The sequence below is a fragment of the Capra hircus genome, chromosome 6 (assembly GCF_001704415.2).
Source record: "Capra hircus breed San Clemente chromosome 6, ASM170441v1, whole genome shotgun sequence".
Taxonomy (NCBI): Eukaryota; Metazoa; Chordata; class Mammalia; order Artiodactyla; family Bovidae; genus Capra; species Capra hircus.
In genome coordinates this window covers 116,630,142-116,654,576 of record NC_030813.1, presented here as the reverse complement: position 1 = coordinate 116,654,576, position 24,435 = coordinate 116,630,142, and the positions used below count along the sequence as shown (strand labels likewise).

Here is a 24,435-nt window from a genome sequence, read left to right as displayed (position 1 = left end):
TAGGATGACCACTGTGGCTACTATCAAAAAAAAAGGAAACAAATGTTCCCAAGGATGTGAAAATATTGGAGTCCTTTTGCTCTACTGGTGGGAATATATCAATAAAATGGTACAGCCATTGTGGAAAACAGTATTAAAATTGAGGTTACTCAAAATTTTTTAAACAGAATTACCATCTGATCCAGAAATTCCATTCCTGAATACATAACACAAAGAACTGAAAGTAGGGTCTCAAGGAAGCTATTTGCACATTCATGTTCACAGCAGCAGTGTTCACCATTGCTGATACGTGGAAGCAAACCAAATATTTGCAGAGGGATGAATGAATAAATAAGTGTGGTATTTACATACAGTGGAATGTCATTCAGTCTTAAAAAGGAAGAAAATTCTGATACTTTCTATAACATGCATGAACCCTGAGAACACTATAAGTGAAATTAGGTCAGACAGAAAGACAAATACCACATGATCCCACTTATACATGGAACCTCAAAACAAGACAGAAAGCAATTCCTTAGCCAGTATTTTATAATAACTAAAAATGGAGTATAAACTTTAAAAATTATTTATCACTACACTGTATACCTGTAACTTACATGATATTTCTTCAATTTGAAAAAAAAATGCAATTCCTAAACACTGAAAACAAAATAAAAAACAAAAGAACACTACACATCCAGTGGTAGCAAAATCATGCAGTAACTACTCTAAGCAACTTTAAAACACAATAATTTGACTACGTATTCCAAATAAGGATACAAAAAAACCTCTTAAACACCTTTGATTAGTTGGTGGTAGTGTTCATATTATCCTTCTGATACTGAAATACAGTGTAGGATAAAGCAATGAGTAATCAGAGTCAAGACGTTTGTCTTAGAAGAAAAAAGAGACACATGCAAGATTAAAAAGGTTAAACAGAATTCTGTCATCTCGCTTTAGTGTCAGTAATCCGCCATGTGTGCACTGAAAAGATCAATGATCAACTTAGCAGCAATAAACAACTCCACGGCACAGACTTTAATTACTAAATATTATTTTTCCATTAAAAAAAATCGAGGCCGCTTGGAGAAATGATGATTCCAGGGCTGGGACAAAAAATGTACAACATGAGCCTGGTGTGGTTTGTCATACCAGGAAAAAGAGCAATCAAAGACTTGTGTCTAAAGGATTGAGGAGCCAATTTGAACAGATTTCTATTACACAATGACGGAACAATTTGAGTCTCAATAAGGATCTGCAATGAACTGAACCATATAAATACGTTTAAATCCATGAATTCACAATGACACAAATACATATACACAACTCATTGGCTTCTTTCGGAGAATGCCAACACATAATTTTGAAAACTAATGTAAAATGTAGCAGGATTAAGCATTTATCCTGCCTTTCCTAAGAGAGTTACAATTCAAGGTAACCAAATAATGAAGGAAGGGAAATTGCTCTTTATAGAAATATTCCAGCTAATAAATGATGAAGTTATATAATTAAAATATCAACATTTTTAATACCTAATTAAAGAATGACTCTAAACATTGAGCATTAAGGGATCCAAACATGAAGACTCCTTGCAGCAACACTGACTGACCTAAGGATTCTCATACTAAGTGCGACAAGACAAGGAAAGACGTCAAATGTTACCACCTCAGCGAAATCTAAACAATTACACAAATGAACTTATTTACAAAACAGAAACAGAGTCACAGACTAAACAAATTTATAGCTACCAAAGGGGAAAGAGGGAGCAGAATAAATTGGAGATTTGGGATTAACAGATACACATTACTGTATAAAAAATAGATTTAAAAGTACCTACTATATAGCACAAGGAACTATATTCAGTATCTTTTAATAACCTATAATGGAAAGAAGCTGAAGAGAATATGTATCTGATATACACATGGTATATATACCTGAAATACTATGAATCATCTATACTTCCATTTAAAAAGACTACTAATCCTTATCTGCTACTAACCTATGAAGTCTTCTTGCCAAAAATAAACCAAGCCTGAATCTGATAACGCCTTCAGGTCTAACTAAGTTACATTACATTTACAGCAAATACTACACAGATAAACTACAAAACAGAATAAAATCCAGACCGTGAGTAATTCCACAGGACAAACCAACAATTTCAGCAACAAATAAATTACAAGCGACAACAAAAGACGGAAGAGGAGCCTATAGATTAAAACGTGTCACAATGTATGCCTTGGGATCCTGATTTAAAACTGTTAAAATCAAGAAAATATACATACAGAAACACTTAACAGCTAAAATCATATGACACCTTGGGTGTGAGGATACAGGTAAAGCAAAACTAGCCATGAGTAAAATAACTACTGAAGCTAGATGAGGGTAGAGAGGGTTATTATACTAGTCTCTCTACATGTGGTGGGAAGAATTAAACATGTAAAAATAAATAAATAAATCCAATTTAATGTCTAAGTTTCACATAATAAAAATTCTCTTTGATATTAGCTGTCAAACTGTTAAAAATTATGCCAATCAAGAAAATTTTAAACCAGTTGGATATCTGATTATTTTTTTAAAGTATCTTTTAAAGCGCTTCAGTATTTACTGATTCAATACAAGGACAACCTGAAAGAACTAACTAAAAACTAATAATCATCTAAAGAAACACCTTTTATAGCAAAATCAGTAACAACTGAATACCAAACAAAACCTTACCAATATCAGACAACACCAAACAGTTAAAGGAGAAAACGGCTAGCTGTATAAATTATATTTTAGAGAGGAAATTATCCCACCTTTTGAAGACTGGGTAAAATTTAGATTCACGTCTTTCGGTGAGCCTCTGTAACTGAAACCACACAAACAGTAAAACAAACCATACCATTTGTCCTGCTGTAAACCACATCAAAACTCTGAAAAACAGTTGGGACTGCCAAAATCATTCACTTCCTTAAAAAACAACTTCACCATTCTAGTGTAACCCACAATCAGAATACCAAGATTCTGGATTTAAATAACTAATTTACACGTGGGCTGGCACTTGCCCGCTAACTGAAGACCCCAGCTGTACAACCCCACCCTCATATAATTCATCTTTGCCTGGCGTACCCTCCCCTTTCTGGTGCTCATCTACTCCAACTTCACTGGGAGCCTTCACTGCAAAGACAGAGTGGACCTTACAACAGCTTATTTCCTATCCTCATTAAGAAGTAACATTTTTCACCCGCAAAAAAAAAAAAATCCTTCTGTAACAACTTACGAGCAGCATTGCACACAATGCTCAGCTACGTTTTTGGCCCGTGCGGATATGACAAACTGCTTTCTGTCATTTAGGCATAAAATCATATGGTCACACCACTACTGGCAGTTGCAGGTTAACCAAAAAAATACTTAAGGCAAAAATGCATGAAGTGAACGCAAAAGCTTACGAAATCTCCTGACCACCATGAATTACTCGAGCAAAAATAAAACGGTTAAAAGGCAAGAAACCCTCTGACACTCCCCGAGACGAAAAAGAAAGGAAAGAGAGGGCGAGGAGGAGCAACAGCCCCTTCCCTAATCAAGTTGCAGGACAGCCCTATTACCGTCCGCAGGCAGATGTGGCTTCTCTCTTTCGGCAGAAGCTGTCGTTTTCTTAAAAAAAAAAAAAAACAGAGCAGACGGCTGGCAGGATCCGGATGCCCGCGTCTGCCTGCGTCTGTGCACGAAGCCTGGAGCCGTTGGCACCGCGGGGCCACGGGCCGGGCCGCCGCGACCACCGCGCAGACCCACTTGTCCAGCCCGCGCCCTCCTTCTCCACAGGGACCCCCGAAGCCCACCACGCAGCCCACCGACAAGCTGTCCAGCCGTCCCCACAGACCAGCCCCTGGGGCCAAGGGTCTGCAGGATATAGGCACCCCCCCCCGCCTCCGCCCTTCAAGGCCGGCGGCCGAAAGGCGCGGACCCCTCCCATGGTGGCCCCCGCCCTCCGTGCCGCAGCCGAAGGCCCGCCGCTCGGCCTGCAGCCCCGAGCCCGCCGCCGCGCTGCGCACCAGCCTCACCTCAGAGGCGAATGGCGGGCAGCGCGAAGGTGCCTAGGTCCCAGTGCGACAGCCGCCCGTCCGCTCCGGCGACTCCGGCTCCGGCTCCGCCCCCTGTCCGCCGCGCGAACCCCGGCCCGCTGCCCCGGCCCGCCCGGCCTCCCGCCCCCTCAGCCCTCCTCACAGCCCCAGCCGCCCGAGCTGGGTGCGGCCTGCGGCGCCGCAGCCCACCAACGCACCACCCCATAGGCCCAGCCCTTGCCGCACCTCCCAGCAACCCGTGCTGCTATTGGCTGGGCGCGGGCGGCGCCCGGGGGGCGGGGCCGAGGCGGCGAGGGGCGCGGCCTGAGCGGGCGGGGTTGCCGCCTGTTGGCAGAGTCGGACTTCGGCCGCCCAGCCCCTGGTCCTGCGGACCGGGCGGGGTCCAGCGCGTGGGGACGGCCGCTCGCAGGCCAACATGCCTCGTCGCTGAAACGGGTCGGGCCGGCGTGCCGGCGGCGCCCGCTCACCCGAAGCCGCTCGGCCACTCATTCATTGTCGATGGTCAGGCCCTTGGACGCTTCATTCATTTGTCGTTGGTCAGGCTCTTGGAAGGCAGGTTCGCAGGACGCGCAGGAGCTCGCTCCAAAGGATCCGTTCCAGGCCCTTCTCGGCCTGAGGCCCCAGGCCTCTCCCTGCCCGACTCACCCACTCTTCCAGCGGACAGACTCTGCCCCTGTGCCCAGAGTTTGGGGCCGGGCTGGCAGCCAGGGTGGGGCCAAGACAGCGAGGCCTGTGGATCCTGATTAGGCTCCGTCGATGCGGCCGCTGCCTGTTGTCCGGAGCCGGGCGTGCTGATGCCGGAAGAGCGAGAGCACCAGGGACCTTCGCAGAACCAGGGCATCGGGGAGACCAGGACGTCTGCCAGTGACCTGGAGGCGCCTCCCCAAACTGCCCCTCCTGTTGGTCTCATACGAGTCCCCAGAAGACACAGAAGCCATATGGGCTAGCTCCCTTTATAACCATAGTGAGTTGAGGCCCAGGGCTGGGCAGTGAAGGAATAGTATGGAATCCAGGCCTGCCCTCCCAGCAGGGTCCTCCTTGGCCTGGTCTGCAGAAGAGTCAGGGACACTCTCCGTGGATAAGAGACGACGGCGACCTCTGATCTCCTGGAAGCGGACTTGTCTCCAGACAAGACTCACAATTCTGCATCACTCACTTTGTTTCCCTTTCACCCAGCAAAAAGGCCTGGCCCACAGGAGATGTCAGTGGGGGCTTGCTGAAGGCAGGAAGGGAGTGGACAACCACTGGGCACATGAAGTGGCGACACAGAAGATACGAAAAAGACCCAGGTCAAACAAAGGTGACAAGTAAAACGTCAGATGCAGCAACACGGCCTGATAAGCACAGGGCTCTCCCAGAGCCAGAGGGTGAGTTGAGAACAGTCTGGAATGCATGGTGGAAAAGTGAGTTATTGGGTATCGGTGTGGCTGTGAGGCCAACTGCAGCAGTGGGGGCCTCAGTTTATCCCTCTATCCATCGTCTGGAAGTTCTCCCAGGTACGTGGACCAGTGAAAACACTGAAGAGTCCATGTCTCAATGGACTGAACTGAATGTGAGAAACATCAAGTGGATCTGAGCCCTTCAAGGGGTGGCCTGAGTCGCCATTGGTGCCCAGCCCACATCCCTCTTCTGGGTGCGTGCTACAAGTGGTCCACTCTCCAGGTGGTGTGAGTGTGAGCTGCTAATTGCCATGGACCCCCTTTCTCCAGAGTGCTGCCTCACCCAGGAGGTTATCTCCCTACCTGGACAATAACTGGCTGACCTGGGGTACAAAAGGCTGGTCCCTTCAAAGCAAAACCAACTTTGTAGAACAGTCATACTCCAGAGATTCCCTTAGGTCCAGGTTAAGCTAGTCTCCAGCTGAACCACCTCTTTCCCTTGTTTTTTCCTTGGCACTGTCCTAATTCCCCCATTCAGCTTATCCTGAGAACATTCCCTCAATAAATCACTTGCACAAGATTCCTCTTCAAAGTTTTGCTTCTGAAGAACCCAGTCTTAAGAAAACTGCATATAAGAAACACTATCTACACATTAACACCCAAAAAGTATACAAGCCAGTTAAGGAATGGGCAAAGGACTTAATCTATATTTCTCCAAAGATACATAGATGGCCAATAAGCACATGAAAAGATGCTCAACATCACTAAACATTTTAAAAAATTGCAAGTCAAAACCACCATGAGATACCATTTAACATCCATTAGGATTGCCATTTTATTTTAAAAAAAGAAAATAAGTATTGACAAGGAGTGGAGAAATTGGAACGCTTGTGCATTGCTGGTGGAAATGTAAAATGGTGCAATCAGTGGGGAAAATGGTATGGTGGTTCTTCCAAAAGTTAAAGAATTACCATATACCATAGCAATTCCACTTCGTGGTATATATGAGACTAACATTTGTACATGCATGTTCATAGCAGCATTATTAACCATGAACAAAAGGAGGAAGCAACTCAAGTGTCTTTGACAGACTGATAAACAAAATGTGGTCTGTCCATAACAATGGAATAATATTCAGCCTTAAAAAGGAAATTCTGCCATAGGCTACAATATGGATGAATCTTAAAAGACATAATGCTAAGTGAAACAAGTCAGTCACAAAAACACAAATTATGATTCCACTTGTATGAGGGCCCTGCCAGTGGCCAGTGAAAGTCAGTCATGTCCAACGCTGCAGCCCCATGGAGATGGAGCACACAGTCCATGGAATTCTCTAGGCCAGAATACTGGAGTGCGGCACTTGAGTAGTCAGATTCGTAAGACAGAAAGCAGTGCTGCCAGCGGCTGGAGGAGGGGGAAATGGGATTTCCTATTTAACAGATACAGAGTTTCAGTCTTACAGGATGAGAAGGGATCAGTGGATGGATGGTGGTGACAATCCACAACGTGAATGTACTGGATGCCACGGAACTGTATGCTTTAAACAGTTAAAATGCTGAACTTACGTACATTTTATAGCCATAAAAAGTTTAAATGCGATGAAAGTACACTTTCCTTTTCCAAAAAAAAAAAAAGAATAAGGGAGGTGCTGTGTATCTTGTGAGTGATACTGTCTTGCGAGTGAAAATTGCTCACTCGTGTCCGATTCTTTGCACACCCATGGACTATATAGTCCATGAAATTCTCCAGGCCAGAATACTGGCACGGGCAGTCTTTCCCTTCTCCAGGGGATCTTTCCAACCCAGGGATCGAACCCAGGTCTCCCACATTGTAGGCGGATTCTTTACCCACTGAGGCATCAGGGAAGTCTCTATGTAGGAGCTTAAAAAACAACAACAACAACAACAATACAATATTAGACACAAACAACGAGTATCAATACCAAACAATGAGACCAATGAAATTAAGCCACCCGAAGGCAGTTCTCTGGCAGTCCAGTGGTTAGTATTCCATGGCTCCACCGTAGGCGGCATGAGTTCGATCCCTGGTCAGGGAACTTGTATCTTGCATGCCACAGAGTACAACCAAAAAAGTCCCCTGAACTCCTCGTGTTGTGCAGGACAGGAAAGGTACCGACTGCTCTAAACTTAGTTAAGAACAGAAATAGACTGTGGCATGCTTGAAAAGAAAAAAAGAAAAGGTTGCTCAGTCCAAAAGCAAGAAAAAACAAGAGAAAAAGAAAAACACCAGCACAGACGGAACAATACGACAACAGATTTAATCACGTTAAACACAAATGGACAAATCACTGCAGTTAAAAGACAAAGTGTGTCCTATGTGCCACCGTTACATAACAAAAAATTAAAACCATATATGATAAAGGGAATACGAAATACCTATGAACCAAACCTCACAAAAGCTGAGCAAGACCGCAAAGGACAAATAGCTGTAATGAACTCCCAGTCAAAATACCAACCGAGTTGTCATTAATGGAACCGACTAGATGATTTTAAAACTTACATGAGAGAAAAAACTTACCTGGAAACACTAAGAGCCGGAACAGCCAAGACACATTCAAAGGAAAACATGGACTGACTTTACCAGAGACGAGGACTAATTGTTGTTGCTGTTTAGTCAATGGGTTGTGTCTGACTCTTGTGATCCCATAAACTCCAGCCCACTGGTCTCCTCTGTCCATGGGGTTTCTCAGGCAAGAATACTGGAGTGAGTCGCCCTTTTCTTCTCCATGGGATGTTCTGGACCCAGGGATCAAACCCGCGTCTCCCACATTGGCAGACAGCTTCTTTACCACTGAGCCACCAAGGAGACCCATCGGCACTAACCACACAACAGCAATTAAGACAGCCTGGTATTGGCACAGAAAAAACGGGAGCAGAACAGAGGCCAGTCACAGACCTACACGTGTACAGACAGACGGCAAGGGGTCTGCAGATGCCTAGGGAAGGGACAGATTATACGTAAACAATGCAGGGAAAGGTGGGGCAGCCCTCCGTGGGGAGGTGTGAAAGTGAATCCTCACCCCACACTATGTCCGAAAACCAATTATAGAGTTGGAAAGATACACACGACACGTTACGGACAGTATCAAGGCTACATAAATAATTCTTATCGATTCATAGAAAAAGACAAACAGGAAAATGGGCAGAAGACTTCAACAGATACTTCACAGGAGACAAAATCAAAATGGGTAATAAATATGTGAAAATGTGCTCAGCCTCATCAGTAATTGTTCAGTCACTAAGTCGTATCAGAGTCTTGGCAACCCCACGAAGTGTAGCACACCAGGCTTCCCTGTCCTTCATTATCTCCCAGAGTTTGCTCAAGCTCACATCCAATGAGTGAGTGAAGTTGCTCAGTCGTATCCGACTCTTTGCAATCCCATGGACTGTAGCCTACCAGGCTCCTCCGTTCATGGGATTCTCCAGGCAAGAATACTGGACTGGGTTGCCATTTCCTTCTCCAGGGGATCTTCCCGACCCAGGGATTGAACCCAGGTCTCCCACATTGTAGGCAGATGCTTTACCATCTGAGCCACCAGGGGAAGTCCGGTAGTAACTAGCTAAATGCAAATTAAAGCCATAATTATACACCCACCAGATTGGCAAAGATGGAGAAAAGTCTGACAATTACGAGTGTTAACAAGGATGTGGAACCACCGATCTTTTACCTTAGAATTCTTGGGAAACAGTGGAAGGCCCTGATGCCCCAAGGGTCCTGAGTACACACCCCGGAGAAACACATGCACACATGGGTCAGAAACACAGTTAAGACTGTTGCTAGCAGCACTATCTGTGATTGTCCCAAACTGCAAACTAAACGTCCACCCACAGTAAAATGGATCCCTGAACTACGATACCATCAACAGAACAGTTTTCTGCAAGAAACTACACCTATGCACAGCAACCTGGATAAACCTGGAAGACATGACACGCAGAAGCCAGGTGCCAAAGCTTGCGTGGGCATGACTCCACTCACGTAGGCGCACAGACAGGAAAGCACGGAGACAGATGCAGGCTTCGCAGTACAGCAGGAGCCCCCACAGCCAGGGAGACGGGAGGCGTGGTGCTGAGCTGGGGAGGGCATGGGGGGCTGGTCCCCCTCATAGCAACGCCACGTCTCTGCGTGGTTCCCTTTTCTGAATGCATTTTATTCCACAGGAAATGAAAGGGAAAAGGAGGCACCTCAGCTGAGTAGCTCAGGGTGTGGCCAGGATGCAGCTGGAGGGTGACGCAGGGGCAGCCATCAGGCAGCCTCGGAGGTTTCTGAGGGCGGCAGACGGGTCAGGGCTGCTCTATGCCCTGTGACTCTCCCTCCCCATAGTGCTGGTAGCCTGGCCACCAGCAACCACCTCTGGGGCCCTGACAGGGAGCCTAATGTGTGTGCAGGCTGCCCGGCCAGGGGCTCCCTGCTGCGAGGTCACAGCCAGAAGTGGGCTTTGGTCCTCCCCTCACTGCCCCTCCTCTAGGGACGCAGGTTTGTCCATCACCAGCTCCCTCTCCTAATGTTCCCTGGGTGGCCCTGCCATCCCCTCCAGAGGCCAGCCCAGTGCCGCTGGGCAAGAAGCCCTTTGGCCCCAAGCTGAGGCCCCTGGTGCTCAGCGGGGGCTGCTGGAAGCACCCTCCACCCACGTCAGCAAGGGCGTCCACGCCATGTGACCGAGAGTTGGGGTGGGGGCAGGGAGCAATCCCGCTTTGTTTCCTCAGGTCTCCTCTGGTTCTAAAAGCACATTTTTGCAACAAAAAAATCACTATTAACAGAAGTGACAGGGGCTCTCTGCGCTCTTTCTGATCAATTGCAGGAACAGTAAAACCAGGCTCAGTGCTTGGCTTGGAGGAGCCTTCAAAGCAGCTGGGGCCTCTTCCCAAGGGCAGGGACTGAACCACCTCTGCTCAACCGACGGGCTGGGCAGGTCAGCAGAGCCTCTCTGAGCCTCAGCGCCCCTGTCTGTAACGTGAGAGGCAGCACGACCCCTCGGGTGGGCCTCCCAGCGGGTCTACCCACAAACTGGGGCTGGGAGGGCAGAGAAGCGAGGTAGGTCGGTCTTGTCCTCCGCCACCCCCCCAGCTGTGTCCCCCTCGCTGGGTGAAGGCAGGTCTGGAACCCTGGGGGGTGCAGATTAACCTGACACCCACAATGCCTATCCCAGGCTGCTGGGCAGACGCCAGGGTCTGGGCTCTGCAGCAAAGGACAGATCACATGGCTGGGACGCAAACCCAAGCCGCTCTGCGCCTCGGTTTTCTCACCTGTGAAACGGTCTGCCTGGAGCTGGGGGAGCAGCAGCTTAAGTCAAGTGTGCAGCTTAGCGCCTCGAGTACAGGAAGTGCTTGGTGCTAACCAGCCTCCAGCCAACGTGGGGAACAGAACCTTCTAGCAGGTCTGGGACGCCCCCACCTCCACGTCAGAGGACCACATCTGGTGCCCCATCCACTGCCCCCAACCCACACACTCTAGCAACTGAGGCCCTGAGCTTGCGTGGTCCACAGAGCTGGGCAGCTGTCCCAGCAGGCTCTGTGCTGGGCCTCCGGCAGCAACAGGCCCCAACTGTCCAGGCGGCCAGCACAGAACCCCCACACCTTCCAGCTCAGGCTCTTCAAACTCGAGCTGGCTCCCAAGCAGCTGCACGCCAGCTAAAAGCAGTAGCATCCTGTGGCGGTCCCCAGCACAGCAGACCCCAAGCCCTGCTGGAAACTTGCGTCTCTGACTCGAGTCCCCACTTGAAGCGGTGGCCACTTGGGAATGGTGTGCCTCCTGGGGTTCAGGGCAGAGTGGGTGAAGGAGGGCAAACTGCTCGTTCCCTGCAGATGCTGGGGGAGGAAGACCAGGACTCCCGAGCCCGAGACCCGAGTGGGGGTGACCCTGAGTGACCCCAGGTCACCCAGAGGCCATGACCGCCTCCCCACCCCCATCCCCAGGGGCTAAAGTGGGAAACATCTGCAGAGCTGGTGCTGGAAAACTCGGTTTCTGGAAGCAGACAGCCGCACTCTTCCCCACCGGAGAGCCGACATCTCTGCCCAGGCCTCTCTCTGCTCCTTTGACCGCCACCTCACCCAGGATGTGCCCCAGGGCAGAGGAGGGGACGCGTAAACGGCTTTCTCCTGGGACCTTTAATCAGTGCCAGTGGGCGCAAGTGCTCTCGTGGCCTGGGTTTTACACAGCAAATTCCGCTTTCCTAGCAAAAGAGGGCTGTGTGGAGGATCAAACAGCCCTGGGTTCCCTGACAGCCGACTCCAGCTGAGCTTGTTTTTATGGAAAAAAAAAAAAAGAAATTCACCCCAGATGGTCACGCCAAGGAGACCAGCCTGCTGGAACCCACGACAGGAAGCACGGAGGTACTCAGGGCTGGGCCTGCGCGGAGTACGGGCTGAAGCACCTGGGCATCTGGTTCCATCGTCCCCACCCATCCTTGGCCTGCAGGGGGCCCACTCTTCCCACCGCACTGTAGCCATCACTTCCTCCAGGAAGCCCTCCTGGAACCCCCAGCTGGGTTCCAAGCTCCCAGCCCCTGCAGACCCTACTGCCGAAGACAGTGGACGCTGGGAGAGCCTCCCACCCGGCTGTCTCCCAACTGCTGGTTAATCCAGCGAATGACTCAACTAGAGACATGTGGGGCCTTCAGCTCTGCAGCCTCACTGCCCTGGACAGGACTCACGGCAGCAGAACCTGACCCTTCACATACAGGCTCTGAACACAGACTGTCTGACTCTGGGGTCCTATCCTGTGACCAGCTGTGCACCCAAGAGCAAGCCATTTAGCAACCTGCACCTAGAAGACAAGACCACCATTTAGGGCAAGCTGACCTGCCAAGGTCACTGCTTAGACTCTGGAGTGGGTACTCAAGTTAGCCCTGGCCACGGTGCAACGGTCATCTGTGCTTTATTGCTCAGCACCGGCCCCACACAGAGCCTGTGTTGTAACGTTCCTGGGGGGTCCAGCCCCTGTCCCCCCACCCCAAATACGCCAGCCCTGCCGAGCTCCCAGCCCAGTGCAGGGTGGGTGTGCTGGGGGACCTCCATTCCTGTCCATGAAGTCCAGCCCGGGCTCGGTCCTGGGCCCCTGGGCAGTGCGCAGGGTGAGACGGGAGAGCCCCACCCCATCCTCTGGGGCCCAGGGCCTGGCCTGGCCCCGGGACCCAGCCTGCTGGGCGGAGCCTGGCCTTGAGATTCCTTTGAGATGTCCGCTGGGGAGGCCCAGCCTCCCATGTGGGCCCGCCTCCGGGGTCGCCTCTGCGCAGAGCCGAGCGGCACAGCTGTCACCTGGGCCTGGCGTAGCCGTAGGGGTGCCGCAGCAGCAGGCTCTGGTGGCCGGGCAGCACGTGGGTGTGGTAGTGTTCCACTAGGCTGCCCACGCTCACAAACAGGACCTCGCCCTCCAGGTAGAACTTCGAGTCCTGGGGTGGAGGGGGGCAGGGTCAAGGGGGGCGCTGGCCTGCTTGCCTGCCCTGTGAAATGGGGTGCTCGGCAGCAACGCCCGCCCAGGGGGTGCCGGCAAGGTCTGCAGATAAGCCTAGGGTCGGGGGCGGGTCACCCCCTCTCCTCTGGGGCCTGTGGGGGACAGAGCTGGGCCGGGACTGGGGGAGGGGGGAGGAGGGGTATCTGGAGGCACAGGCCTCCGAATGCCCACTGCCTGTGCTCCACCAGGGAGACTCCTGGGACCCCAGCCAGGCCCCAGAGCAGGCTTCCCCTCCCGCCCGGGGCCCTCCGCGAGGCTGCCTGCTCACCTTCTCGAAGACGCGGTAGTTCCTCACCTTGCTGGAGGTCTCATCCCACACGACCAGAACCTGCAGGGAGAGCAGCGCGCAGCACAGGGCTCGCTCATCTCGGGAAGACGATGACCTTAGACCCCGAGCGGGCCCCTCAGAGACGGAGCCGGTGGGCAGCAGAGTCACGGCTCTGTCCGTGGGGGAGGGTGGCCCCACACGCGGACAGCAGGGTCGCGACGGGCAACCTCACCCCAGTGCGCCTGCCCTCAGAGTCAGGTGAGGCGTCAGTGGCAGCACCGTGTGTCTGGTCCACGCTGGGACCGCCCCTGATAGTCATGGGGCAACTGAGGCTCAGTGCGGCCACACAAGTCACCCTTGGAGGGGCCTGGGCAGAGCCAGCAGACGTCCCACCAGGCTCACCACCCTCAAGAAGCCCCCCTTCAAGGTGCAGGAACAGGAACCCCACCCTTTCCTTCCTGCCTCGTGTCCGTGCTGGGGGGCGGGCATCACTCCCGACGGTGATGTGACCCCTCAGGCCCACCTCCCTGGGTGCCTACCTTCCCCGACTTGGTGGAGGAGTTCCGGATGCAGTAGAGACCGTCCTGGGGCACCCCCCGGGGGCTCGTGGCCTTGAAGAGCCTACGACGACACGGCTGCGTGGAGGGGAGCCGCCCACGAGCAGCTCTCAGGGACCCTCCAGCCCACCCACCTCCCCCATTCCGAGAGCACCGGGGGCCATGGGGGCAGATGCACAGAGCCCGGGAGTCGGGGGGGGGCGGGGACAGAGAGGCAGGAAGACCTGAGGTGGGGGCGGCAGGCCCCGGCAGAGAACCTCAGGTCTGCCAACACGAGGCCGTGGAGAAAGGCGGGCTGCACACTGACCTCTCCACCTCGAAGGACTCTGTGGTGTTGATGAAGACTGAGCTGGGCAGTGGCACCTGAGTGGTCAGGGTCAAGGGTCAGGATTAGGGTCAAGGGTCAGGGTCATGGCCCGAGACCGGGGGTGGGGGCCCCTCCTCCCCGCTGGCTGCCAGACTTTGCTGGGAGCCAGGCGTTTGCACCAGGTTCGACCCTCTAGCCCCAGAGCCCCCAGCTTTCCGGCAACCCCCACCTCCCCCGACGACTAAGATGTGGGCACCCCCCCAACCCAGCCTCGCCTTCTCATAGTCATCGTCGGAGCCCTCCCCGCCAGCGTCCGCCTGCGACGTGTCAGTCTGCACGGGTTTCCGGGGTTTTTCAAAGGAGAAGCTCCTGAAACTCTGCCCGTCAGGGGGTGATCGCCTGAGAGCGAGACAAGAGGGAGGCCGGTCAGACGTGGGACAATGCCCCGCTCCCCTCGGTGACCCCCTCTCGCCCTCTGAGTGACCACACCGAGCCTTGGAACCCACGGAGTCTGGTGCCTGAAGCCCTGGCAGCCGTCAAAGGCTTGTGACCGTGGAGCTCCAGGGCGGGGGCGGTGGGGGGGGCGGGTATCCGTGCTGACCGCCCTGGGGCAGCAGGAATTGCCTGAGGCCTGGAAGCCTGAGCTGGGATCGCTGGCCCGGGGCATCCTGAGCTCTGGATGCTGCAGGAAAAGGCCCCGGTCTGAGGGCAGTCTCCCTGCCACGGACCACCCCTGTGGCCTCAGCCAAGCCACGCTCCCCCGACAGCCACCGAGAACAGATGCCAACAGCCCGAGCCAAAGGGACACGCCCTCACGAGTGGCCACGTGCTCCTAAGCCTCCAGGGCTCCAGGGAGGATTCAGGGAGGCCACCCTGGACGGGCTGCCAGGCTGTGTGTGCGGCTGTGCTGTGGACGCTTGGCTGTGGACCAGGCAGCCCTGTGGCGCTCGGGGCCAGGCCCAGAGCCTAACACAGGGACTCGGCCTGCAACTCTGCGACCCCTCACAAGACAGAACCACCAGGGACGTCCTGACGGGCACGGTGCTGACAGAGCCCTGTGGGGCGCAAGACACAGTCGAGGGCACCCAAGGAGAGCCGGGCGGGAGCATACACTCGGGGGTCGCCCCGTGGACCCAGAGCCTTCACCGCCAAGGGCCCCATGGCCTGGGGCTGCAACGACGCACGTGTTTCCCGGCACTGCCCGGCAAAGAGGCCCACGTGGTCTGGAGCAGGCCTCAGGGGCAGCTGGTCAGTTCAGGCAGGAGGGCAGTCGAGGAGCCTTGCTCCCCCCATGCCAGGGCCACCTGGCACCCACATGGGCTGAGAGCCAGGGGCAGGGAAACAGGGTCACCAGAGGGTAAACATGCCAAGGAGGGGTGTCCCAGGCCAGGGGGTGTCCTGTGCCACACCGACTCACTGGAGGTGCGGGAGCGCCGGCTTCTCTGGCCGGGGCAGGACAGGAGGCCGGTCTGCAGCCTCGGGCACGGGCAGCTTCAGCAGAGGCGGCCGGGGGGCCACAGGAGGCACACGGGGTCCAGGCCTGGCCACCTCCCCTGGGGGACTCTCTTCTACCATCTTCAGGAACTTGGGCTTGTTGGCTGGCACAGGCGGGGGCTCGGGGGCGGGCGGCCCCCGGGGGGGACAGGTGGAAGGACTTGAGCTTGTCACAGTTCCAGGAGGCAGCCGTGGCTGTGCTGGAGGGGTTGACCCCGTGTGCGGGGATCCGGGGCTCCAGGCTGGGGCTGCTGTTCTCGGGGAAGCAAGGGGCTTTCCGGAGGCTGGGCCCGGGGGGCAAGATGTTGGATGGGGGGTCGCTCATCCTCCGGGAGACAGTGGGCACCCTGGAACCGGGCTCCACCCACCGCAGGGCCGGCGGCTCCCGCCTGGAGTCCTCGGGGGCCGGGCCGGTGTCCGGGAGGCCGCGCTTAGGGGGCGGGGGTGGCAGCAGGGGGCCTGGACCCTTGGAGGTGAAGGAGTGGGCACGGGGCACCTCAGAGAAGACTGGCTTCCTGGGCGTGGGCACAGGGGGCGGAGGGTAGGCCGGCGGGTGGATCAGGGCATCTGCAGAGCAAAGAGAGCCACATGGTAAGTGGGTGTCCCCCGCTGGAGGCTGCAGCTGCACCCCCTCGGGGGGCAGTGGACAGCCAGGGCCCCTGCCCCGCAGCCTGGCCGCCCCACGCCCCCCATGCCTGGCACTCCTGGTGTGGCCCTCCTTCTGGGTCTGGCCCGCCTCACGCCACTGGGCCCACCCCAGATGCCCTCCGAAGCCTGGGCAAAACTTCCCGAAGCCCAGGTGCCACATCAGGTTCCCAGAGGGGGAGGCAAAAGAGAGAGAGGAGACCAGGAAGCCTCCCAGGATTGGGCTCAGAGGGCGGCTGGGACTCCCACCGACAGGCGAGGAGGAAGGGCGGGAGCTGGCGGGGGGTGACAGGTTGGGTCTGCTCATGACACGTTCAAGCTGCTACAAGAGATTTAGTGGACGCTGAGTGGACTTGATGCTTTCGAACTGTGCTGTTGGGGAAGACTCTCGAGAGTCCCTTAGACTGCAAGGAGATCCAACCAGTCCATCCTAAAGGAAATCAGTCCTGAATATTCATTGGAAGGACTGATGCTGAAGCTGAAGCTCCAATACTTTGGCCACCTGATGCAAAGAGCTGACTCATTGGAAAAGACCCTGATGCTGGGAAGGATTGAAGGCAGGAGGAGAAGGGGATGACAGAGGATGAGATGGTTGGATGGCATCACCAACTTGATGGACAGGAGTTTGAGCAAGCTCCAAGAGATGGTGATGGACAGGGAAGCCTGGCGTGCTGCCGTCCATGGGGTCGCAAAGAGTCAGACATGACTTAAGAGACTCAACACAACAAGAGCTAAGAGGAGGCCCTGAGGAGACTAAGGAAAGCGAAAGTCAAGGTCATCGAAGAAGAGGTCAAGAAACAGGTAGGCTGGGCTGGAAGAACTGGGCCAGGTCCCCGGGGATAATGAAAGCGAGAAGGGCAAGAGGAGCTGGGGGAGGAGAACGGGGTGGGGGAAGGACTAGTGAGCAGGGAGACAGAAGGCAGGGGACGGAGAGAAGTGACAAGACAGAGGGCAGGGCAGGGGCGTGGTCCTCCCACACCTCCTCGTGTTCCCAGTGATGCAGGTACAAGCCCATCGCCCTGGCTTTGGGAGGCGAGGCTGGGTGGGGTGGTGAGTGACCACGTGGCCACCAGAGGTGCTCACAGAGGGCTAGACTTTCCGTCCCCGGCTCCGCCAGCTTATCCCTGAACCGCCCCTCTCCCACCCCAGGATAACTGGAGGAGATCAGAGACCAGAGTCAACCTCTCCTGGTCTGATCCTCCAAACCCTTGAGCCGAAGGAGGAAAACTGAGGCCTGAGGTGGAGACGGTCAGGCCAGAGGCCACACAGAGCCGTACCCGGACGACCACTCCCAGATTGGGGGGGCTCTGTCCAGCCACCAAGCCCCGTTCCCCACCCCAAGCGCTACCCAAGCCCCGGGCCCGCCCCACCTACCCTCGGGCCTCCCGGGCTCAGGGGAGTCGGGCTCCAAGTACGAGTCGTCCTCGTCGTCATGCTCGTAGTCTGTGGGGCAGACGGGGCATCAGGTCCGAGGCTGCCGGGCAGGGCCCTCCGAATCCCACCCGCTCAGGGAGGCAGGGGCCAGGATAGGGAGCCCAGACCCAGGACACTCAGGATGCCTGGGAAAACCCAAGGGGCAAAGCAGGCAGGCCAGTCAGCTATGCCTCCCTCCTGGGCAGCAGCCAGCTGTGCAGAGGCGCGGGCTGGGCCCCTGGACGCATCTTACCTTCGCTGTCTGTGGGGTGCGGAGACAGGCTGATATCCACCGGCCGCTCGATGGCGCCATAGAAGCTATCCGTGTCTGAGTTGGAGTCGCTGAGAGTGGAGCAGGCAGTGAGGACAGGGCAGGGGGCCTCCCGCACTCACACACACGGACACGCAGACAGACGCCAACGCAGGAGTGGGAATGCAGACACAGAAGAGCACATGAAAAACATGCGCAGAGACGTGTGGACACAGAAAAGAGGTGGACATGCAGACACGCAGACGGGAGGCGCACGCAGACGACAGGAGACTGGAGCGGGCGGCGACTGCCTTCTCCGCCCCACTGTGGTTCTTCCACAGGCGCACCCCCTGACTGCCCAGCCTGGTGCCAGGCCTCAGGTCCCCGATGCACCGGCCCTTGAGGCTCAGGCAGGGGCCCGCTGGAATCCTCATCTCTGAAAGGATCGGGCAGATGCTGTTTCCACACAGAGAGCCCCTCTGCGTGCTGAGCCAGCCTCCCCATGCAGTCAGCAAGACCCAGACGGGCTGGCCCACCGCCCTGGGGACTCACTCCCCTGTGAAGGGGGCTGGGAACCCAAAGGACTAAGCCACTACAAATCCGGGCCTCCTGGCTGGACAGGTGAAAGCACAGACGCCCCTGACAGGGCACATGCACACACAGGCTTACACACTCAGGAGCACACCCCACACACACGCGGCCCAGGTGGCACCCGGAGAAGAGCCTTCAAGGAGGAGACCCTGGGCCCGGCCCCCAGGGGGTTTGTGGGCCAGCTCACAGTCCTGGCCCGGCCGAGGGACACCCCGCCCGCCCCCGCCCCCGGCCCCGCCCACCTGGCGTCCAGCGGCAGCTCCTTCTTCTCCTGGAAGTGGCCAATCTCCTTGCGCAGCAAGGCCATCCAGCTCTGCAGGTGAGCCAGGGCCTCAGCGGGCAGGACCCGCGTTCACCTGCCCTGCCCTCCCCACTTGGGCCGGTCTGCATCATCCCCCAAGGCCGGCTCTTCTGGTGCTGCGGCCCTCCGCCGGCCCACCCAGGGTTCCTCCTGAGACCGCCACCCTGAGTGCAAGGGCCTGCATGGGGGCCGCGCCCGCTCCTCGCCCCCAGCACCTTGCGCTCATCCTCAGAGGAGGCGGAGAAGAACCACGTGCGGTGCTTCTTGCTGATGTGGATGATCTTGAAGGGGAAGACGTTGTTGGACGTCGTCTCCTCAGCCGCCCGCATCACCCTGAGAGCAGTACCAGTGGTCACCGTCTGCTCCCCGCCCACAGGGACCGCCTGAGGACAGACCAGCCCCTGGACAGGCCTTGGCCCCCAGGAACACGGTCATCCTCCTCCCGCCCCCATGCTGGGGGCCTGGGTGCTTGCAGCAGAGGGAAGCATGTGGGCAAGGGCGGGTGGTGAGAGACAGTGCCAATCCAGGAGGGCTTCCAGGAAGCGGTGGTGCAGGGCTCCGAGTCAAGGACATGCCACCCTCGCTGCGCCCCGCAGCGAGACTTTACTTGGATGCCTGGGGCCCCACCTAACCCCTGGCCTGCCTGCTGGGGGACCCTCACAGGGCTCGGGTCAGCCTCGGCCCCACCCCTGTTCCCAGGCAGCGTGCCCCAGAGCACTTCAGAAAAGTGACCATGGCTGTTCCTGCAGCCGAGACGTGGGGTTCAGGGAACGATCACGTCTGCCCGGGGCATGCGGTCAGGCTGGGCACCCAGGCAGGTGCCATCAGGGGGCCTGGACCATACCCTGGGGCAAGGCGGCACCCCCGCCAGGCTCCAGGCGGTATGTCTGGGGAAAAGAAATGTCCCTCTAGCTCCTGTCATTACGGCACAGAGAGACAAACAGAAAGAAGAGCACTTGAGTTTCTGGCTATTTCCTGGCCGACCTGGCCGAGCCCCTTAACCTTCTGGAGTCTCAGCTACTTCATCTGTGAAACGGGGACAGCAACGTCATCCCTGATTATCATACAGAACTGTTGTGAGGACTAAATATCCGAATGTGCAAAAAATGTATTTAAAGTTGTATAAAAAAGAAAGATTCATACCATAAAAAATATTCCAGGTGCAGGAAAAAAAAATGTCCCTCTTCAGAGGACCTCAGAGCTCCACGGCCCCCGTGCCCACTGGCAGCCACAGGGCCCTGGAGCCTCCCCTGTCTTCCGCCTGCAGATCTGCCACTGGGCTGGAAGCCAGGATGTGCACAAAGGCCCAGAATCACTTCCCAAGGGTCCCCGTCCTGCCACTGACACCATGGGACCCGTGGGTTCCCCCAGGCAGACAAGGCCAGGCCCTCCTCAGGGGACCAGAATGTAGTGACCCCAAGGCCTGGGTGGTGTGACCCCAAGACCTAGAGCCAGGAATCACACCCTGCAACGCGGGTCTCCAAGGCTGAGGGCAGGCCCGCACACACCAACACGCCCCATCCCATCCGGGCGCCTGGTCCACGGCCCAGCGGACCATTAGTCACAAAGCCCCTGGGGGGCAGGCTCGTGGCTGATTAAAGCCCCAGCGCACAGCCTGGGCCCGCAGGCTGGGCTCCTGGCCAAAAGGAGGTGGCAGTGGGGGAGAGGGCGAGGCGTGAGGAAGGAGGAGGGCTTGAGGGAGACTGGAGAGTTCCAACCCTGGAGGAGGCCCTCGCCCCGCCCCCAGGCCCTTGGTCAACCCTGAGGGCTGGCTTTCAGGAGAGGAGGGACTGGCAGAGGTGGGGCTGGTCCAAAGGGCTGGGGTCGCAAACAGGAAGGCCTGGGCCCACCTTAGTGGGGGGGAGCCGCTGGCCCCGGCAGCCGGCAGCACAGTCAGCAGGGCACTTACCGGTTGTAGCCGCTCAGCGAGAAGGCGCCCTGCGGCGAGGCGGACGTGCTGCTCTTGAAGTAGTAGATGCAACGTCTGTGGATGACCACAAAGCGCAGGGGCCCTGCGGGCGGGGCGGGGCGGGCGAGCCTCAGTCCTGGGCAGGCCCCACTCTGGGGACCATGCCCGGAGGCCCAGGATGGCTCCAGGCCAGAGTCTACACGGGCAGCAGGTCAATGGGCATGCAGGTCCCTCCGGGGGCAGGGGGAGATTCAGGGGACTGTGTGGCGCCTAGGAACAAGGACTAAAGCTGGCTCGAGGAAGGGCAGAGACGGGGCCAGCGGCCAGGGAAGCCAGAGCCACCTCGCTGGTGCTGCCCAGCTGCTGGGAGGTGGTGGAATGAGGGTGGGGGCAAAAAACCCCAGAGATGCTGCCAACAAGAGCGCCCCACCCCCATCGCCCAACATGGAGCTGACCCCAGGTACTGATGGTGAGAGCCCCATCCCTGAGCAGCTCCTCCTAGGCCCGGGAGCAGCTCAGCTGCAGGCCCTCGTTGGAGCCTCCAGTTCAGAAGAGGAGAAGGGAGACACCAAACCAGTCAGCCTGGGGCACCTCAACCAGGCAGCACAGGGTCAGGGAGTCCCTGGCAGAGGGCACAGCTCGAGCAACCCCATGGGACCTCGCAGCTGGTCAGGGGGACGGACAAGGCCCTGATGCTCTTGGGCCTTCAGTGTCTCGAAGCCCGGCACCTCCCAGGCCTGGGGGCTCCCCCTCTCCCAGTCTGCTGTCCTAGGGACCAGAGCCCCGGTCTCATGAAGCTCTCCAGAGACCCAGCACCCAGATGGGTGTTGGCTTGGCACATGGGTTCACTACGGACAGAGTGACTGATTCACTGAACACCGAACTGATACGGTGAGGGCACCATCCAGGAGCCAGACCTACCAGACCAACAAGGGCCCACAGCTCCTGGCCAGCTGGTCAGCATTGTGTGTCCGATGCCCTCCAGTCTCCCCCAGCTGCATCACCACAGACCCTCCCACAGCCCTGGGGGCTAAAAAGGACAAGTTCAGGGCACGGGGGAGCATGAGCAGAGACAGACGGGAAACTCCAGAGGGCCCATGGCGAGGAAGGAAGCAGAGGCTCAGGAAGGCGGGTTACCTGCCACAGAGGCCCAAGAAGGCTCAGCCCTATCCCCGGGGCCTCCCTTCATGCCCCCCACCCCCACACAGGAGACTCACATTTGAGTAGCTGCAGCTGGGTCCCGCCTTTCTTGTGCAGGTAGCCAGCCTTGGCCACACCCCCAGGCATGGTGAGCAAGTTCTGCGCACCGATGGCCTTCATAGGCACAGGCCAGTGCGTCTCTTCGGCCGCCATGAAGCTACGATACAAAGGGAAGGGGACGTGTCTTAGCTGGGGATGGGAACACACTACTGCCGGCCGTGGCCACGACAACCGTGTGTTGGCTTGGCTGGGACACACCCCGTCAGCCTGGGGCATCACTCAGGAAGGGACCACATAGTGCAGTCACCGGGGACAGGCTGCCTGCCTAGGGGTTAACACAGGACCCTCCATCCCAGGACCCCACTCCACGGCCTCTTCCTCCTGTTCCAGCCGCTCTCCCAGAAATCTGGCAGGCTCTTCCAGTCTCACACTTCCAGCCTGCGCCTGGAATGACTGCTATCCCTCCTCACAGGGAGAACTACTCGTCCCTCAAATCGAAGACTCAGATGCCCTCCTCTGTGAGGCACCTCAATGCCCAGTCACATTCCAGCCCACCCTCTACTCCTGGTCCCTCTGAACTGCAGCCCCGACCCTGTGCTGTTATCTCCAGTGCCTGGCCCCCTCCCACCTGCACCTGGTCCCTCCTGGGTCCACAGTGAAGCTGGAGGAGTCAGGGTCAGACCCAGAAGCCCAGTCTTACTGGAACTGCTGCCCCATCCTCAGACACACACACACACACACCCCCAGAGAAAACCACTGCTCTCGGCAAACCTGAGTGCTCCACCAAACGTTGGCTGCCTCCCGTCTGCCCGGACGCCTACTCCTCCCTGGGGCCCCGGCCTCGGCCTCTGCCCAGGTCCCGAGGGCTGCCCCTCCAGCTTCCCCTGCACACAAAGCCAGCCCTCGGTCCTGCGTCCCGCAGCAGCGGAGGCTACGACAAAAGCGCGCCACCCCCGTGCCCGCCTGGCCGGCACAGGACAGAGCACCGCGGGCGTAGGGAGAAGAGGGCCCCGCGCTGGTGCCTGCCCCAGGAGGTGCCGGCAGACAGACGGGCCCCCGCCCCGCCCGGAGCCCCTGGACCCGCGGGGGGCCGGCCCCCGCACGCCAGCCCGCCTTTGTTCTCGCCGGAAGCGCCGGCTCGGTCCCGCTCGGTACTCACGATGTCCACGCGGCGGGCCCAGCTGGGATCGGGGGGGCAGCCTGCACCCGCTTCCCCTGTGCGCACCGACACGGCCCCGGGCCGCGCACCCCGGCGGCCGCCTCGGCCCCAGAGCCAGCCTCCCGGTGGGCCCAGGCCCACGGCCGCAGCCCGGCGCCCGCCATGCCGCCGCGCCCCCGGCCGGGCGCCCAGGCCGGCCGCCCCGCCCGGCCCCGCCCTCGCCCCCCGCCCCGCCCTCGCCCCGCCACAGTCCGGGTCGCTCCGCCCCCGACTCCTCCCCTCGCCCCGCCCCCAGCCCGGAGCTCGTCCGGGTATCCCCGCCCCCACCCGGACCGCCCCGCCCCCGGCTCCTCCCCTCGCGCGGCCCGGGGCAGGTGAGGCGCCGCCCCGCCCGGCCCTCCTTTTCTCCCTCGGCCGCCCCGAGCGAGGAGGTGCTCGGGCGCGAGGAGGACGCCCGAGGGGGCCGCCCGGAGTCAGGAAGCCTCAGAGGTGAACGGGCAGCCGGCTTCACGGCCCCGCGGCTAGAAGGCCCCCGCCCCACCGGGCTCCGCGCGCCGGAGCCCTTGGGAAAATGCCTTTTCTCCCCGGACCCCACCCTGAGGGGTTCTGGTCAGTCGGGGCGAGGGCCGCCCTGCTCTCGGCTCAGGCGGGGCTGGTGGGCGAGCGTGCCCGCTCCGGGGAAGGCTGCGGCGCTGGTCTGACCCGGGATTCCCCGCAGGAGTCAGGGGTCTGGTCCTGGGCAACTCCCACCTCCTTGGAAGGCGGTGGGCACTCTCCCAGGAGACCCCCTAGGCTGGCAGAGGCCCTTAGTGGCCTTCCCACCACTCTGCCTCCTCTACTGCCGATTAACATGCGCCACGGGCAGCAGAGGGCAGGTCTAGCTTCAGCCCTGCTCCCACCTGGCTGCCTGCCCCTAGTTACCAGCTCCCATGTGAGGCCAGCGCAGCCAGCCCTGGCCTCTCCCAGCAGCCTCCCTTCACTCCAGGCTGCCTCCACCCCAGCCCCCCTAACTGTGCCCCTCTCCACCACCTCTGAGTGCCACCACTTCCTCTCCTCGCTTCCCTTTGGGCCTCCAGTCTCTTTCCTCCATCACCCTCCCCTCGGCACATTCTCTAACCCACACCCAATGCCCATCGCTGCTCTGCTCACATCCCACCAGCCCTTCCGGATCCGGCCCCTGTGGACCTCTCTCATGGGCTCTCCTCCTGCCCCCCACCTCCCATGTGCCTGCACCAGCCAGGCCCAGGGCCGGCGTTACTCAAATCCACCACGCTCCGACCTTCAGGCCTCTGTCCACTGGGTTTCCACTGCTTCCTCTTACAACTGAGCTAACTCAACCCTCAAGAGTTGGTCCAAACGAACACCAGTCCTTCATAAACTCTCCCAAAATCCAGAGGAAGGCACTCATTCTAAAAGGCCAGCATTACCTTGATACCAAAACCAAAGACCTCA

General features: G+C 57.4%; 2 protein-coding genes across 11 annotated transcripts in view; both read right to left on the bottom strand.

Annotated features, from left to right (window-relative positions):
* Positions 1 to 4,226, bottom strand: part of ADD1 (adducin 1) — an 89,843-nt gene extending 85,617 nt beyond the window's left edge. For 4 of the 10 annotated variants that reach the window (XM_018049842.1, XM_018049846.1, XM_018049848.1 and 1 more), the window contains exon 1: positions 4,020 to 4,174. The gene's annotated coding sequence lies outside the window, so the exon portion shown is untranslated. Of the gene's footprint in view, positions 1 to 4,019 lie in introns of all 10 variants that reach the window. The other 6 variants (XM_018049844.1, XM_018049849.1, XM_018049850.1 and 3 more) reach the window with 3 other exon arrangements.
* SH3BP2 (SH3 domain binding protein 2) lies at positions 12,290 to 23,147 on the bottom strand. The gene is given in 14 exon segments (XM_018049839.1): positions 12,290 to 12,827; positions 13,158 to 13,217; positions 13,697 to 13,778; positions 14,022 to 14,077; positions 14,297 to 14,420; positions 15,439 to 15,659; positions 15,661 to 16,082; positions 17,535 to 17,603; positions 17,827 to 17,915; positions 18,657 to 18,727; positions 18,931 to 19,048; positions 20,625 to 20,727; positions 21,842 to 21,981; positions 22,984 to 23,147. Coding segments are annotated over 14 exon segments (1,857 nt in total). The 3' UTR covers positions 12,290 to 12,689.